This window comes from Babylonia areolata, chromosome 24 (assembly GCF_041734735.1).
Source record: "Babylonia areolata isolate BAREFJ2019XMU chromosome 24, ASM4173473v1, whole genome shotgun sequence".
Classification (NCBI taxonomy): Eukaryota; Metazoa; Mollusca; class Gastropoda; order Neogastropoda; family Buccinidae; genus Babylonia; species Babylonia areolata.
This window is the reverse complement of record NC_134899.1, coordinates 33,076,761-33,095,389: the sequence shown is the minus strand read 5'-3', so window position 1 is coordinate 33,095,389 and position 18,629 is coordinate 33,076,761. Positions and strand designations below refer to the sequence as shown.

The 18,629-nt window shown below is 40.2% G+C and overlaps 1 protein-coding gene across 2 annotated transcripts in view; it reads right to left on the bottom strand.

Moving 5' to 3' along the window:
- The window catches only part of LOC143299234 (protein Fe65 homolog), a 50,003-nt gene extending 33,236 nt beyond the window's left edge, over positions 1–16,767 (bottom strand). For both annotated transcript variants that reach the window (XM_076612437.1, XM_076612439.1), the window contains exons 1-8: positions 16,743–16,767; positions 15,335–15,482; positions 10,322–10,487; positions 9,756–9,873; positions 8,633–8,922; positions 7,814–8,000; positions 6,171–6,270; positions 266–399 (exon numbers count right to left, since the gene is read on the bottom strand). In XM_076612437.1, coding sequence (XP_076468552.1) covers positions 266–399; positions 6,171–6,270; positions 7,814–8,000; positions 8,633–8,922; positions 9,756–9,873; positions 10,322–10,487; positions 15,335–15,371 — 1,032 coding nt within the window. In that variant the 5' untranslated portion in view covers positions 15,372–15,482; positions 16,743–16,767. The remainder of the gene's footprint in view (positions 1–265; positions 400–6,170; positions 6,271–7,813; positions 8,001–8,632; positions 8,923–9,755; positions 9,874–10,321; positions 10,488–15,334; positions 15,483–16,742) is intronic.
- Positions 16,768–18,629: the final 1,862 nt, after the last annotated feature.

Genomic DNA, 18,629 nt, shown 5'->3' with positions numbered 1-18,629 from the left:
TTCTGATTGTGTATACACACGAAGGGGGTTCAGGCATAAGCAGGTCAGAACATATGTTGACCTGGGAGACTGGAAAAATCTCCACCCTTTACCCACCAGGCGCAGTTACTGAGATTCAAACCTGGGACCCTCAGAATGAAAGTCGAACGTTTTAACCAATTGGCTATTGCACCCGTTATCTTTATAACAATTTATGAGTACTTCATTCATCAATACATGTGTACACAATGAACATAATTTTGTCCAGACATTCCACCCTACTCACAGAGTCACTGTTGACAGACACCGATCTAACGGTGGTGGGAGTGCAGAGAGTGGGGCCATCTGGGGGAGCGGGGGGAGGAGGGTCTCTCTGAATGGTGCCGCTCTTGATGTGCCAGTAGTAGGCACCGTCCTCGTCTGGTAAAAAGACAATACACATATTACGTCCATGCATATCCCACTTGCAATCATACACAGTGCTGAAAGAACCAAATGGAAAACAGACAGGTTGATCGTCCACCTTGTCTACAAGCTGACATGGTCAGTGTGTATCAATAACAGATTCAACATTTAACCTGTTAAATGCCCACATTATGGATCAATCCATTACACTGTACCCATTGCCAGATTGCTATATGATAAGTCAACCAGTCCATGGGACTTTCCTGAATTTCCCTTAAGCCGTAAAGAGAAGAAGCATAACTGTTGTTTTACTCAGAAGAAGACTATTTCGATCAAGAATAAACATGAGTTCAGTTCAGTTCAGTTACTCAAGAAGGCATCATTGCCTTCGGACAAATCCATATATGCTACACCACATCTGTTAAGCAGATGTCTGACCAGCAGCGTAACCCAACACGCTTAGTCAGGCCCTGAATAAACATAAACACAGTCCTAATATGGTGCATGGCATGACTTGTGGCTCAAAGTGTTGACAAAGTGCTAGCCGAATCAGTGGATGAGCACACACACTGCTGATTACACCAGCCTCACTGATCCACTTCAGACAAGCAAAGTGTGAATATGATTATAATGCAGACACTGATTGGTCTTAGTCATGGCCTGAGTTTGACACATACAGCAGCATGTCATGAGCCTGAAAATGTTGAAACGGTTTGTCTGCAACATCGGGGGCAAGGTCAAGTAATAGTGCGTGGGACAGGAAAAAGGCAAATGCCCAAGAACATCAAAGCTGAAAGGAACACCAAAGAGATGAAGTGGGAGGGAGAAGGGGAAGGGAGAGGAGGGGGAAGAGGGGAAGTAGAGACTTTGTGTTGATGGCACACATTCTGGAATTGTTCCAAAATGTGTGCGGTCTTGATAGATTTGATTAGTGTTTTAGATACCCAAAACCGGGCACGAACTCAGGAAACTTGGGTGAGAATCCAGTGCTGTAACCATTCAGCCACCACAGAAAGTATTCATTCTGGGTGGCTCTTCCACTCAGCAATAACTGTATTCATTCTGGGTGGCTCTTCCACTCAGCAATATCTGTATTCATTCTGGGTGGCTCTTCCACTCAGCAATAACTGTATTCATTCTGGGTGGCTCTTCCATTCAGCAATACCTGTATTCATTCTGGGTGGCTCTTCCATTCAGCAATACCTGTATTCATTCTGGGTGGCTCTTCCACTCAGCAATAACTGTATTCATTCTGGGTGGCTCTTCCACTCAGCAGTAACTGTATTCATTCTGGGTGGCTCTTTCACTCAGCAGTAACTGTATTCATTCTGGGTGGCTCTTCCACTCAGCAGTAACTGTATTCATTCTGGGTGGCTCTTCCATTCAGCAATAACTGTATTCATTCTGGGTGGCTCTTCCACTCAGCAGTAACTGTATTCATTCTGGGTGGCTCTTCCACTCAGCAGTAACTGTATTCACTCTGGGTGGCTCTTCCACTCAGCAATAACTGTATTCATTCTGGGTGGCTCTTTCACTCAGCAATACCTGTATTCATTCTGGGTGGCTCTTCCATTTAGCAATAACTGTATTCATTCTGGGTGGCTCTTCCATTCAGCGGTGGCTCTTCCATTCAGCAATACCTGTATTCATTCTGGGTGGCTCTTCCACTCAGCAGTAATTTTATTCATTCTGGGTGGCTCTTCCACTCAGCAGTAATTTTATTCATTATGGGTGGCTCTTCCACTCAGCAATACCTGTATTCATTCTGGGTGGCTCTTCCACTCAGCAGTAATTTTATTCATTCTGGGTGGCTCTTCCACTCAGCAGTAATTTTATTCATTATGGGTGGCTCTTCCATTCAGCAATACCTGTATTCATTCTGGATGGCTCTTCCACTCAGCAGTAACTGTATTCATTCTGGGTGGCTCTTCCATTCAGCAATACCTGTATTCATTCTGGGTGGCTCTTCCACTCAGCAGTAACTTTATTCATTCTGGGTGGCTCTTCCATTCAGCAATAACTGTATTCATTCTGGGTGGCTCTTCCATTCAGCAATACCTGTATTCATTCTGGGTGGCTCTTCCATTCACCAATAACTGTATTCATTCTGGGTGGCTCTTCCACTCAGCAGTAACTGTATTCATTCTGGGTGGCTCTTCCACTCAGCAATAACTGTATTCATTCTGGGTGGCTCTTCCACTCAGCAATAACTGTATTCATTCTGGGTGGCTCTTTCACTCAGCAATACCTGTATTCATTCTGGGTGGCTCTTCCACTCAGCAGTAACTTTATTCATTCTGGGTGGCTCTTCCATTCAGCAATACCTGTATTCATTCTGGGTGGCTCTTCCACTCAGCAATAACTGTATTCATTCTGGGTGGCTCTTCCATTCAGCAATACCTGTATTCATTCTGGGTGGCTCTTCCATTCAGCAATACCTGTATTCATTCTGGGTGGCTCTTCCATTCAGCAATACCTGTATTCATTCTGGGTGGCTCTTCCACTCAGCAATAACTGTATTCATTCTGGGTGGCTCTTCCACTCAGCAGTAACTGTATTCATTCTGGGTGGCTCTTCCAATCAGCAGTAACTTTATTCATTCTGGGTGGCTCTTCCATTCAGCAATAACTGTATTCATTCTGGGTGGCTCTTCCATTCAGCAATACCTTTATTCATTCTGGGTGGCTCTTCCACTCAGCAGTAACTTTATTCATTCTGGGTGGCTCTTCCATTCAGCAATAACTATTCATTCTGGGTGGCTCTTCCATTCAGCAATAACTGTATTCATTCTGGGTGGCTCTTCCATTCAGCAATACCTGTATTCATTCTGGGTGGCTCTTCCACTCAGCAATAACTGCATTCATTATGGGTGGTTCTTCCACTCAGCAATAACTGTATTCATTCTGGGTGGCTCTTCCATTCAGCAATACCTGTATTCATTCTGGGTGGCTCTTCCACTCAGCAATAACTGTATTCATTCTGGGTGGCTCTTCCACTCAGCAATACCTGTATTCATTCTGGATGGCTCTTCCATTCAGCAATACCTGTATTCATTCTGGGTGGCTCTTCCATTCAGCAATACCTGTATTCATTCTGGGTGGCTCTTCCATTCAGCAATAACTGTATTCATTCTGGGTGGCTCTTCCATTCAGCAATACCTGTATTCATTCTGGATGGCTCTTCCACTCAGCAGTAACTGTATTCATTCTGGGTGGCTCTTCCATTCAGCAATAACTATTCATTCTGGGTGGCTCTTCCACTCAGCAGTAACTTTATTCATTCTGGGTGGCTCTTCCATTCAGCAATAACTGTATTCATTCTGGGTGGCTCTTCCATTCAGCAATACCTGTATTCATTCTGGGTGGCTCTTTCACTCAGCAGTAACTGTATTCATTCTGGGTGGCTCTTCCATTCAGCAATACCTGTATTCATTCTGGGTGGCTCTTCCACTCAGCAATAACTGTATTCATTCTGGGTGGCTCTTCCACTCAGCAGTAACTGTATTCATTCTGGGTGGCTCTTCCATTCAGCAATAACTATTCATTCTGGGTGGCTCTTCCATTCAGCAATAACTGTATTCATTCTGGGTGGCTCTTCCACTCAGCAATAATTGCATTCATTATGGGTGGTTCTTCCACTCAGCAATAACTGTATTCATTATGGGTGGCTCTTCCACTCAGCAATAACTGTATTCATTCTGGGTGGCTCTTCCACTCAGCAATAACTAGTAAGTTGTGTCCTGCTTATGATCAGTTGGGGGGAATAAAGACCTCAAGTTTGAAATAAATGAGGAGTTTCTTTTCTATTTCAGGGAGACATCAGCCACAGCACAAATCGATCAATCAGAATAAGCAGTCGTGAGCTATACTGTCAACAGATAAGAAAAGAAAAAAACTAACATGATAAATGGCAGGTTAATGTGGCAGAAAGATTTTGAAGTCAAGACCATAAAGAACCAGAAACAGAAAAAAACCACCCCAAACTACTGATACCAAGCTGGGTATGTACAGGGATTCTTGAGCTTGCAGGCCTGCAACAAAGTTCTTCTGATTGGACCTAGAACACTGAGCAGCAGTCATATTACAGCTACCAAACAAGGTTCATACAGATTTTTAATTACAAAATCTAAAATCTTTTTAGAAACTTTTAAAATACCAAAAGCTATAAATTTAAAAATCGGGAACCCAGATGAAATGCGCGACATTTTGAGTGCTGGCATTTCGATCACAAAGATCTTTTCTTTTTCTTTTTTTGTTTTTTCCTGATTCAAGCTTGATAAATCATTATTTTACTTTAAATTCAAATCCAGGTGGAACATTTCATGACTGTATTTTACCACTGACATGAATTATGTATACACATGTTTTAAATCAGAAATATAGAGGTAAAAATTTTAATCTTTTGCAAGCCTGAATCTTTTTTCACAGACTTTGCAGGATTAAGGAAAAATCTTTATAGCATGTCTTTATGTTACAAATGTATTAAAAAATGAAATAAAATGAATTAAAAAAAAAAAAATCAAAACCTGTATGAACCTCGAAGTAAAGTGTCAAATCCAAATACAGACCCCTGTTTGCTATCGTGTGTGAAGCGAAACAGGTAGCTTTCATACACATAGGAGACAAACTGCAGCAAATGCAGCCAATGATTTTCTTCATTGCACTTTTTTTTATCTCCAACTTTCTCAAGGATAAGAACTTGAATAGGTGCAAGTCTTCCTCCCCCTTGAAGTGGTGCAAATCTTCATCACCCCTGAAGTGGTGCAAATCTTCATCCCCCTTGAAGTGGTGTAAATCTTCCTGCCCACACCCTTCCCTGAACATTATACACAGAATAAAAGAAACTATTCCTTCTTTATTTTTTTAATTTTTCTTTTAATCCTTCTTTATCATTATTTTTTTTAAAGTAAACAAACAAAACACAGGATGTGCCCAAGCATTCAATTTTATTCAACATCTGTCCAGGACTGATGCACCTTGAAATTGGTGGGATTGACACTGCAGTTTAATGCATCTTTCTGCTTACACAACAAGTTACATCATTGCACAATGACACAAATTACAAATGTGTATCATGCGTGTTTAAAATGTCTTTCAAACAAAAAAGGGTGAAGGGGAGGGGGCAAGTGCTTCATAATGTGTATGCAAGAATATGCAACCATGTCACGAAAGTATCCCTATTCACAGTCTCCAAAGATGACAAACTGATAATAAGTATCAGTATCAGTAGCTCAAGGAGGCATCACTGCGTTCGGTCAAATCCATATATGCTACACCACATCTGCCAAGCAGATGCCTGACCAGCAGCATAACCCAACGCACTTAGGCCTTGAGAAAATAAATAAATAAATAAATAAATAATAATAAAAATGAAATAAAATAAAATAAATAAAATAAAAAATAAAAAATGTGTTTTTATTTAATAATAATAATAAATAATAATTTAAAAAATAGTAATAATAAATAAATAAAATAAAATAAATAAATAAATAAAATAACAGATAAATACATAAAAATACTACTACTAGTAATAATAATATTTAAAAGGCGCAAAATCTTGATTCGTTTCGTCTGCTCCGCATGGGCGGATAGTTTGCACAGGACAGGAATGTCAGACCCCTGCCGGAGTCTGCACTAGTTGGGTCACGGTTAAGTATGTGTAATTAAATCTTGATTAAATCAACTCTAGGCACACACACACACACACAAATAAATAAATAAAAACAACACAACCTCCCCTCCCCTCCACACACACACGCACGCACAGCAGAGACAGTAGAAATTTACCTTCATGTTTCTCCCATCCAGGGGGCAGCACGTCAGTAGGGGGCAGCACCTGCTCCTGACTGCTATCTTCATCTTCTTTCTTCTCCTGAGGCTCCTCCTCCTGTGTTATAAATTCAACAACCATGTAGAACCTGAAGACACCCTATCACATTGTGTCACAAAACAAGGGACTATGGCTACAAAGTTCATTTTAGATCCGTGTGATTGTGTGAGAGAGAGAGAGAGAGAGAGAGAGAGAGAGAGAGAGAGAGAGAGAGAGAGAGAGAGAGAGAGAGAGAGTAAAAGTTCATATTGTGAAGACTGTTAAACAAAAACACCAGAGCAATTACTTTCAACCTCAATTATTCATCTCTCTTCCTTTTTTTTCCTCCTGTCTCTCCATCAAATGTTTTCAGTGTGTAAGAGATCTCTTTTCTCTGACATACTTTTGGCAAGTGCCAAATCTATATCTCACTAAAATACGATGGGAATTAAATCACCCAATTTACATGAAAGACCACAACAAATTTATCAAAACAAGGGAAATTAAACTATTCATGGTTCAAGCCAGTATCAGTGTGAGTTTCAATGCAAATGAAACTATCACTCAACTATTCAATGGTTACTTTTCACACAAGCTGACAAACTTACATTATCTTAAAACATGTTTAATGTTACATTATCAACCTTACTTCAATATGGTAATGTTAATGAAACTTACAAGAAATCTATATAACACATTTCACACACGCTTTGAAGAAACCATTTTGTCCTATCATCATCAACTCTCAAGGAAATCATATAAAACTGCAAACTGGCAAGGGTAAGGAAGATAGTAGGCGTAAACAAAAACAGTAATTGTTTTCTTTAAAAAGTCACCATACTGTACTCAACATACAGACAGGAACATAAAAGTTACAACACAAACCCACATGAGAATTAAATGCAATTCGATCCTATGTCTTCTTCATTGTCCTTTTTTTTTTCTTCTCCTTTTAGTCAAAATACACATTAACTTCCAATTCAATTTTGCTTCTAAAATATCCTTGGGTCAAAACACATAGCAAATAGTGTTGTTTTTTTTATAACCCTCATTGATATCACCCTCAATGAGGTGAGAACAGTTTCAGTTTCAAGGTGTCAAAGTGTGAAGACTGAGAAAAGTACAATCATTTTTCTCACAAATTCTTATATAACTTACTTGCAGTCAAATGTTTTGCACTGAAGAATTGCAAGGATTGATAAAAACCATCCTACACTTTAACTTCCCGCCTGTCCAAAAAAACCAAACAAACAACCCATAGTTTAATTTGTTAAAGGCCCTATAAATAAACAAAAATTGTCTTTTTTTATAAATAAACAAAAATTGTCTCTCTTTTTTTTAATTTTTTTTTAGCTGAACTCAATAACGTATCCCTGGCATCATCTTGAAGGCGGAAGCAACACAGAACCAAGGCTATGTGGAAAACATGACCTGCAAGGTTGCCAGGTTTTGTAAGCCAAGTTACAAACAGAAATCACAGAGCACCAACACAGTTGCTCACTCAACTATGTCAGCTGGAACACACAACCTATTCAAACACCTCCTACTCACAAAGATCTGTACAAACGACACTCTTCTACAGGCTCGCAACAATGTAAAACACTCAAACAGATCAGTTCACCTTGTTCTCATTCTGCGGAGTGTCAGACGTTTTTCCTTCTTTCTTTGCTGGTTTTTTCTCCACAATAGCATAGATATCATCCGTCAGTGGTCCATGCACATGTTTCAGTGCTTTGTCTGATCGTATATCCGACTGAATGCCGCTATCATGAGAATCTGGAGAGTTGATGTCAGTGCCGTTCTGCAACCTGGAAATAATGGAAAACAGCAACACTGAAGATCTGTACAGCACTCTATTTCGCAACATTGCTTAGCTGGATAACTGCCAAATTTTTGTCTTTGACTGCATTTTCTTGACTCTGGCCAATCCAGGTGTTGAATTCATGTTCTTTTAAACTGGCCAGGGCTCCATGAAAGAACTAAGTTCACTGGCCGAAAGATGGGGAGGGATGCAATACACAGATTATAACACATTTGCAGACATTTTTAAAGCATAAAATTACAGGAAAAACTTACAGATTAAACATTGCCTGAACAGTCAAGGGAGCTGAAACAAGAACACTGAGGTAAATAATGTTAGTTTTAAAATTATACCTTCTCCTGCCTTCAAATAATTCTACTCATTCTTTTCTTTTCAAAAAATGCAAAAGCACATGAAAACTAATACCACCTTTCCCTTTTCCAAAGACACAAACATTTTTAATTACCCCCCCAAAAAAAAGACTAAAAAACCCACAAGACCATAATATAGCTGCAAACATTACCTGGATGAACAACTCACAAGGGAAAACTCTAAAAAAAATAAAAATAAAAATAAAAAGCATACACACACACACACACACACACACATGCACACACACACACATGGAAAAAAACTCACTTGTGCTTGGACACAAGGTCCCCCACCACCTCCAGGCCCCCATCCAGCTCATCAGGGCTGGGTGCCTCAAACCCCTCACCAGCGTCACCACCAGGGACCAGGGAGGGCTCCTCCGATTTCCGCTTGTCCACCCCACCACCTTTGGCCTGCTGCTCCAGCATGGCCAGGTATCCCAGGATGCCACGGCTCTTCTTGCCGCCCGCCGTAGCTTCTGAGATGGGCTGGTAAGTGGACTCCTCCCGAACGTCCTCCTGACTGCCCAGCAGATTGTGGGTCATCTCCGAGTCGTCCTGCACAACACAAAATACTTTGCATTATCTCATCAAGGGAAATTCATGTGTGGCGTATGCTACAGTACACAAACAAAGCATGAGAATCAGGGGTCCATCAACATGAACATATAAAAGACATGAGTTGCATGAATACTAACTTGATGCGAACCTCTCATACTATGATCACTATCATACATGTGCAATGATCACACCACTCTCATAGTCATTCAGTATGAATGCATAAAACACATATAATGCTTAAATACAAAGTAAATGTAAATCTCACATACAATAATCACAAATCAACACAGGCAACAATCACAGTAAGAGAACAGAAATAAATATCAAATAATAAAAATATCACCATACACGATTAAAACCACGCTATTCAACAGTATTCAAAATCAATACATGCGCGACAGGCGCAATAGCCGAGTGGGTAAAGCGTTGGACTTTCAACTTGAGGGTCCCGGATATGAATCTCAGTTACAGCGCCTAGTGGGTAAAGGATGGAGATTTTTCCGATCTCCCAGGTCAACATATGTACAGGCCTGCTTGTGCCTGAATCCCCTTCATGTGCATACGCAAGCGGAAGATCAAATACATACGTTAAAGATCCTGTAATCCATGTCAGCATTTGGTGGGTTATGGAAACAAGAACATACCCAGCATACACCCCCCCGAAAACAGAGTATGGCTGCCTACAGGGCGGGGTAAAAACGGTCATACACGTAAAAGCCCACTTGTGAGTCGTGTACATCTTTTCAAGTAAACGTGGGAGTTGCAGCCCACGAACGAAGAAGAAGAATACACGCGTAAGTGCAAGCACACACACACACACACACACACACCTCCAGGCTAGAGGTGTCGTCATCCGTGTCTGCCTCCTCGTCAGACGGACTGCTCAGCTTCTGCAGGATGAAGGAGCGGTCTGGGCTGGAGGGGGTCACGTCTCCCGAGGAGTAGTCGCTGTTGAGTGAATATGAGTAGGTGTGGGGTCCAGGGATGTGGATTATAATGTGTGTTTGCGTCCAACAGTGGGACACATGTCAGTGCATTATCTACAGCGCAGTAAAGCACAGGACAGTATAGTAGCCATTTATTGTCAGTTTTAACTAATGTTGCACTGAAAGCATTCGGATAAAAGACACACACACACACAACTTTTAATTTCACCTACAGTGGAAAGAAATGAAATTAAAGACAACACAGACACACTCAGAATCTTTCCACTTTCACCACTTGGTTTGAACTGACAAAAGACTCTGAGATGGAGCTGACAACATGTGAGAGTCAGACTCTTTTTATGTGATCTATGAAACTATATCCTTTTTTCTGATTTTATTTCATTGTTATTACAAGGTGTGTGCAATGATATAATGTCTATACAAATGCTGTCAAGGTTCACTATACTCACCTGTTAGCATAGCCACGGCGGTCAGTGGTAGGGCCTTCTCCAACAGACAGTCGGCCAAAAGACAAAGGATCATCATCATCTACGGGACTCTGCAGGTCATTCTGCTGACCTTGACCTTCCATGCAATAGTTGGGATTGGCAAAGCTCAGATAACTGGGCTCAGGCTCTGACAGACACAAGCAAATGTATGGCATGTGCAAGTTATTCAACTCCAGAAAACCAGATGGATTGTGCACACGCACACACACACATACATACACACACACACACACATATATATATATATATATATTATGTGTGTGAGTGTGTGTGTGTGTGGATGTGTGTGTGTGTGGATGTGTGTGTGTGTGTGTGTGTGTGTGTGTGTGTGTGTGTGTGCGCGCGCGCGTGTGAGGTTTTGTTGCTGTTGTGCTGTGTTGTCTTCTGTCATGCTGCAGTGAGATTATGTTATATTTACCTTGTTCTACCCCACAACTACATCTCCCCCAGACCAGTACTACACAAGACCACTGCAGTAGAGAAATTGGGTGGTTCACTGAAACACAACTGAATTTCAGGGAATGGCTTGAAACTGAATGTCACATCCATCAGTGAAACTGCCACTATTTACTTCGCCATTGCTGTCATAATCCATAGACAGCTCAGCCACCTCTTATGCAGTCAGTCTTCTTCTGTTCTTTGCTGACAATATGACACTCTGAGAAAAAAACACAGCAAAAATCAATGGAGAATTATTGATTTGACTGGTTAAAAAAAGCTTTGCTTTACTGTGTCTGGAATCCACAAACAGTTCAGCTAAGAACATAAACTGTACTAAGCATGAATAAATCAAACAAAAATAGTGCATCTGTATGAGAATACTAGAACCTGGTCCACAGGGAGAGTAATTATGGTATGAGTTAACTTGTACCAGGACAAGAATGAGTTAATACAAGAAAACCATGTAGCATCCCACCAGTCAAGACAGGAAACCCAGGTTGCTGACTGTATGCCAGACAGCGGATAAGCATATGGAAGTCTGAGACTCAATGCCTCCTTTAACTGGACAGCAATTTTCAATTTCAATTTCAGTTTCTCAAAGAGGTATCACTGTTCAGACAAATCCATTTTTGCTACACCACAGCATTACCCAACACGCTTGTTTGGCTTTGAGTGCATGCATATAATCATATACATTTGTGAATCTATCAGAGTAATGGTGGATTTCTTTAAAAATTATTGCCAGAGAACAACACTTTTGTTGCCATGGGTACTTCTTCAGTGCACCAAGTGCACACTGCACACAGAACCTCAGTTTATAATCTCATTTGAATGACTAGACACCCAGTTTGATTTTCGAGTCAAACTTGGGAGAAAAGGTGAGAGCAGGATTCCAACCCAGACCTTCATGGACACTGTACTGGCAGGCAATCATCTTAACCATTCTGCCACCTCGCTCCACATGACAGACTTGGCAGTTAGGAACCATCAACCCACAGACATAACTGAAGTCTGACCTCCATACCTCACTGTGACGCAATGTGTTTTGTGTTACACTGATTTCTATAGATTCATTTTCGGTGTCCAGATGTATACTGCCTTACCTACATATAATACCACTACAATGGATCACCATCCTGTTGAATTTATTGCGCTGGACTTTTAGTCTACAAAGCATCCATTGTCCAAGAGGAAAGTCTCAGGTTAAAAGAAAAGTCTCAGTTAAGGAAAAAGTCTCAAGTTAAGGAAAAGGCTAAAATTATCATCTGAATGATTATGTCTCATGACTGCACACAACCTGGTTACTGTACAGGCATCAATTCATCTGGCCACATCCCCTGTGTTCAACATACATTCAAACTACAAATTCTCCAAGTTTTTTTTGTTTTTTCTTTTTGGGGAGGTTGTTTTTTTGTTTTTTTTTCCCAAAATCAACAACTTTTCCTCTCACCATATTTACTGCTGCCAAGACTGACATCAATGTCATCTAATGACTGGCATATATTCTAACAACACATCGATCAGACTGAAATGAGACAGCTCATGACGTGAGTGGCTAGCTTTTTTTACCCTCATTTCTGTGTATTGATTGCAGTCTGCACTTGGTTATCTTAATAAGGAAACAGAACAGCAAATATTTTCCACAGATTGAGTTTTCTCTGTGTGTGTGTGTGTGTGTGTGTGTGCTCGCGTGTGCATGTCTGTCTGTCTGTCTGTCTGTGTAAGTGAGTGTGTGTGAGAGAGAGAGAGAGAAAAAAACAACTGTGCTGCAGCAGATCTAAATCAAAGTTTAATGACAGAAACCATCTTTTGCTTTTTTCTTTTTCAGTCATGCCTGAAAATGAAAAGGCCAAATCTGAAGCATTCTCACAGAATGGAAAATCAAACTGAGCATTAGTCATTTGGATAAGATGATAAACCAAGGTCCCTTGAGCAGCATGCACTTTGTGCACTGACAAAGAATCCATGACAACAAAATGTTCTCCTCTAGTAAAATTCTGTAAGAGAAATCCACTCTGATAGGTACAGAAATATTATATGTGCTTGCACTCAAGGCCTGACAAGCGTACTGGGTTATGCTGCTGTCAGGTATCTGCCTAGCAGATGTGGTGTTGCACATATGGATTTATCCGAACACAGTCATGCCTCCTTGAGAAACTGGAACTAGAAATAAACTGAGTAAAGTTCATCTACCTTTTATTGTGACCTCTATTGTTACTGCTTTGATTATTATCATCATTATCACTGTCATTACTTTGTCATCATCATCATCATTATTATTATCATTATTTCCACTGCCTGATTCAAGCCCAGACCCAAAGCATGTGCCTGAGTCATTTTTTTTTTTAAAGCCATGATATGTGATAACAATTACATGTCTTTATTTACCCTGAAAACAAATGAACGACTATTATCTTGCAAAACATCAAGTGAACTTTCACCAATATTTTCACAGCTGTACACTTTATAGCAGTAATATGTATTGTTTAAACAGTTTTTGATTTGAACATATCTCAGTACACACACATGTGTCACAAAGGCCTCAGGACAAGGAGAAAATCTTATAGAAAGTCCTGTCTTAGTCATATGCTGGAGTCCTGACCGAAAAGTGTCACCAGTGTTACTGCACTACATCTAATCTGAAACTTTTTTTTCATTTTCTAAACAGAAAACATAATACATTGAATGGAAAATAATGAAACATAAAATCAGTATGCAGTGGATCAGGAAAAGATACGTCTTAATCTATGGATGCATGTTTTGTTTACAATCCAATTTGTTTTATGCTCATGTGTTTCCCACCTTCAGGAAGTCAGTTGCTGAACTTTTTTTTTTTTAATCTGTATGTGACTGGGTAGATCATGAGCAGTACTAATGACTACTGTTACTGCCATACTGGTACTGAAGACAGAATCATGTAAGACATCAACTGACGTCCCAGACAAAGTGTTTTGCCAGTGCCACAAAGACATCCAATGATGTTCTGCACATATTTTTCCTTCATCCAAGTTTCATTCATTCAACATTAAAAAGACTGAACAGTTAGCTTGATGAGTCTGTAGCATAAAAATATTATTTAAATGAACATTCATCAAGGCGGAAGACCCCCTTCTTCTCGATAATGATTTGCTATTTGCAGCAAATGGTGGACCCATGGAAAGAGTGGTTTGCCTCTTATACAAAAAAGGTTTTGGAAACTTTATCCAGTGAAAACAGTGGTCCTGGTCTATGTATTTACCCAATTTTGCAGGCTGGCAGATGATTACTAATGGTACAACAATGGAGACGGATCTTTCTTGTCTGATGATTCATTAGAACATGAAGGTTATGACAAAGACAGTGACAAATCTGACAGTAACATTTGATGCTTGTTAGCTCACTGATTGAAGCAGACTGCATTTTTGACAATTTGAGCAACAGTGACTGGCAAGACTGTGGAAAATGGGAGATGAGTGGTGTGAGACAAGGTTGCAGGCCGATCAGTGGGCATGGAAGAGAGCTTGGCCATGGACATCAGTGATGTGTTGCTTTCACTAATATTGCTGTGGAATGGGCAACACCCAATAATCTATAATTTTCATGAAACCCAGGCTTGAAAGTGCAAAAAGGGGAAATTCCAATTCTCTAGCACTGAATGGGTTCAGGGAGACAGCAGTTGAGCTTTCCTTTAATGAAAAAAGGTGACTCGGAGAGTCAAGCGCAGTGCTGACAACCACAAACATCAATAACAAAGACTATCACAGGCATTCTAGAAAGTGAAGACTGACACCTGCCCTAACTGCACAGGACCCATAGTTGTTCTAAGAAAATGATAGGCAGTGAAAAAAGTTTTTAATAAATTCTAAAAGCAGCAAAAGAGAGAGAGAGAGAGAGAGAGAGAGAGAGAGAGAGAGAGAAAAGCTACATGCTGCAGTACTACAGAGTTGAGTGGTGGATTAGTGGTAATGCGTCTGCCTGGGAAGCAAGAGAATCAACACAGGGGTTTGAATTCCACACTCACCAGCATTTTCTCTCCCCCCCCAACCCCTCCCCCAAACTCACCCCACTAGACCTTGAGTGATGGTCTGGATGCTAGTCATTCAAATGAGAAAATAAACCAAGGTCCCAAATTCTGTAGAAAAATCTACTTTGATATTAAATACACTTACAAGCAAACCCCCCCCACCCCCCCCAAAAAAAAAAGAAAAGAAGTAGTGTTGCACTGTAGCGACTTGCTCTCCCTGGGACAGCAGCTTGAATTTTACACAGAGATATCTATTGTGACAAAATGTAACACTATACAATAACTCTTTTGTGTTTTACTTATATGGTGCTGCATAAGAATTGGCTTGTACATTTTGATGCCCCCTTTAAACAGAAACTGTCCTAATAAAATTAATTAACCCACTTTGTTTCAGAAGAAAAGTTTGAGGATATTCATAAACAAAAGTCTCATCTCTCTCTCTCTCACTCTCTCTGTCTCTCTCTCCCACCATCTCTTTACCCTTTTTTCATAAAACAGCACCAGTTCAAGTTAGCACAGAAGGCACCTACTTTTAGGTGACTTCGGTGAAGGTGGAGTGTCCGACATGGTGGTTATGGTGTGGAGGTGGTACCAGTCCAATAAACCGTACGCTCACACACCCCTGTCTGCCAGCTCACCGTGTGTACACTCTGGGGAAGGCTAAGTCTGCTACAAGATCTGTGGACAAAGAATAAACATTTTTTTCATTTTTACATCACTTCTTTTCTCCAAAGTGACATTGGATGAAAAGAAGAAACCATGAAACATACTGTAGTAATACAAACACTTTAAAAGTCATAATAGAATAACATTCCACAGAACTTTATTGCTGTCTGCCAACAGGGTATTTGAGAACCACATTAACAATCCCAGTAAGAATAATTAATTTTTATTTAGAATTGTAAATTTCTTTGCCAGTACAGGGTGTACATCAGCAACTGACATCAGACACTGGCCAATAATGGGTTCAGTATGTCCAGTCTTTTTATTGTTAAAGAAGGCATTTATCTCATACTTTTCTTTTATCAGTTAGGTGATTGTTTAATACTTTTCCTTTTTCTTGTTCCTTTTTTTTCTTCTTTTTTTTCTTTCATATGAACTGAGACATCAAGTGTGACAAACTCTGGTAATAAATCAATCCTCCGAAATTACCAGTTCAATCAGAACATGGCCAGCATCATTGCACATGCAACCTCAAGGCAGATTCAGCCACTCACTTAACGTCTCATTAACTAGGGCACAATACCTTATGCCCATTCACTGGGCAGGAAAGAATCTGTTTTTTCTTTCTTTTTTTTTCTACCCGAGATTTTGCCATACATTGAAGTATTTGAACTCTTTCTCAATTCACTGGTTGTACCTGATCTCAAAGTATGTTTTCTAGTCGAATAAAATAACAATTCAATGTGACACATATGCTTAATTATGAAACAAGCTGTTTGCACCACACGTCATTAGGAAGCAAGCTGGCCATTTTTTCCGGAATACAGAAATAAAAACCTTGTTAAAAGCCCGTGAATACGATACTGGAATGATCAATGACTTATCTGCATCACATTATTATTATTTATTTGCGTAATACGCCAAGAAACGTCTAGAAACAAAATATAAGCCTATTCCTTTTCATTCAGCTATATCGTGAACTTAGAAGCTTTGAAACACACCTCTCAAAGTTACATCATTACTTTCAGACACAGCAAAAAAATGATTGCAGTTTAATTCAAAACGATACTTCCGTGGTCAAGATAAACATTTATGGATAGTCAGAAAATCGATGTCTAATTTGCTAATTCACGAGTTCCACGCTTTCTATGATCCCGACAGGCATCGCACATAGCAGAATTCAATATTTCAACACAGCTAAATGTGACTCACATTCAATAAAACGGTTCTATATTGTCTAAGGTTGACAAAATAGAAGAAAAGTGAACAGCTTACCCAGATAAATTATGCAGCCGACGAGGTAACCGGAAGTTAGCTAATATATATCCCGAGGTGAATAGTTGAGGTCATCTTCGATGTGGGTTTTACAGGATCTGGTTATCATTTAGTAATGACACTATACACAGAATAACATTTCCATGGAAAATACACCCAATACCGATGGAATATGTTTATAACGTAAACAAAAATTATTAGAAATATAGTCCCCAACAACTGCGGAATATCCGCGGGAACTACTTTCGATTTTGATACCTCCCGGCACGTCATCGTTGACTCATTTTTCCTCGAGGGGATAAGTGTGTGTGTGTGTGTGTGTGTGTGTGACGTGCACTCTAGCCACTCCACTCCCTCAGTCTGACCGAAACCCGAAAACACGATCCATCGACCCCAGTGATGCGCAAGCCCACGGATTCATGGCACAACAAACCAACCCCAGGCAAAGTGAACAGCTCAGTTGACCTTTTGGGGCGAATGCGTCAGCCCAAAAGCTCGAAGGAGTGTATGTGTGTGAAATAGTGTGCGTGTGTGCGCGCGCGCGTGTGGACGGTGTGTGTGTGTGTGTGTGTGTGTGTGTGTGTGTGTGTGTGTGTGTGAGTGAATACTCGAGTGTGCGTGTCTGTGTGTATGTGTGTGAGTAACACGGTGTCTGTCAGTGTTTCTGTGTGTTAGCTGTGTGTCACTGTGTGTGTGTGTGTGTGTGCGTGCGTGCGTGCGTGTGTGTGTATGTGTGTGTGTGTGTGTGTGTTGCGGCGTGTTTGTGTGTGGGGTGGGTGGGGAGGTCTGCCAACTTGATGATCAGTATTGTAGGAAGCATACACACACACACACACACACACACACACACACACACACACACACACACAAAGAGAGACGTGTGTGTGTGTGTGTGTGTGTGTGTGTGTGTGTGTGTGTGTGTGTGTGTGTGTGTGTGAAAAACGCACTGAGGGCATACCAGCACATATAGGCTAATAATGCATGCTTTCATTCACTGCATACAGAATAGATAAATGAAAAACATCTCTCTCTCTCTCTCTCTCTCTCTCTCTCTCTTCGGTGGATTTCTATATTCAAGAACAATTGTCGGATAAGATATATAGATAGATATCATAGTCACAAGTCTCTCGAAATTATTTATATTCTAATGAACAAAACGTGCATTCATACTTAGACTTTCGTTTCCTTTTGTTGCTAGACCACAAACCATGTTTAACGCCCACTACTTATTGACAACTGGTAAAATAAACCTGTCTGTTTTGTGAGACACGAGTCGAAAACGAAGTGTTAATTGACTGTGTCATCGTCAGCAACCTGAAAGAGACATAGTTCTGTTGATTTCCCATTGCCTGAAAACTGAAGAAACAAACAAAAACTTACGGGTTTTTGTTTTTTTGTTTTTGTATTGGTTTTTTTGTTTGTTTTTTTTTTTTTTTGTTTGTTTGTTTTTTTAGGGGGGGGGGGAGGGGGGGTTGAAGCCATCAACAGGAGGCAAATGATCATCCGAAATGGGAAGTAATCTGTTAGATTGTTGGAAATAATTGGTTCTTTTATCAATTTTGATTATATGTTTATGGTTCTGATATATTTCATCTGATCATGATCAGGAGAGGTCCTGTTGATAACAACAAGTCAGAGTTTATTGCAGATTGTATAATTAGTCAGTCGACTACTCCATGGCGTATGACGGATTTACGAACCGTAAGTTGTATATTTTTATGTGTACAAGTGCATAACAGTTTAATCCGTAATCAGTGTCAACTCAAATATTTTGCTTTGACCCTTCAACCAGTTCACCGTTATGTTTATGCTTACTTCCCTTTCCCTCTTTCTGTGAGGATGTAGGCCTCAATCCGTATATGGGTTTGTCTACAAAAATTTATACTT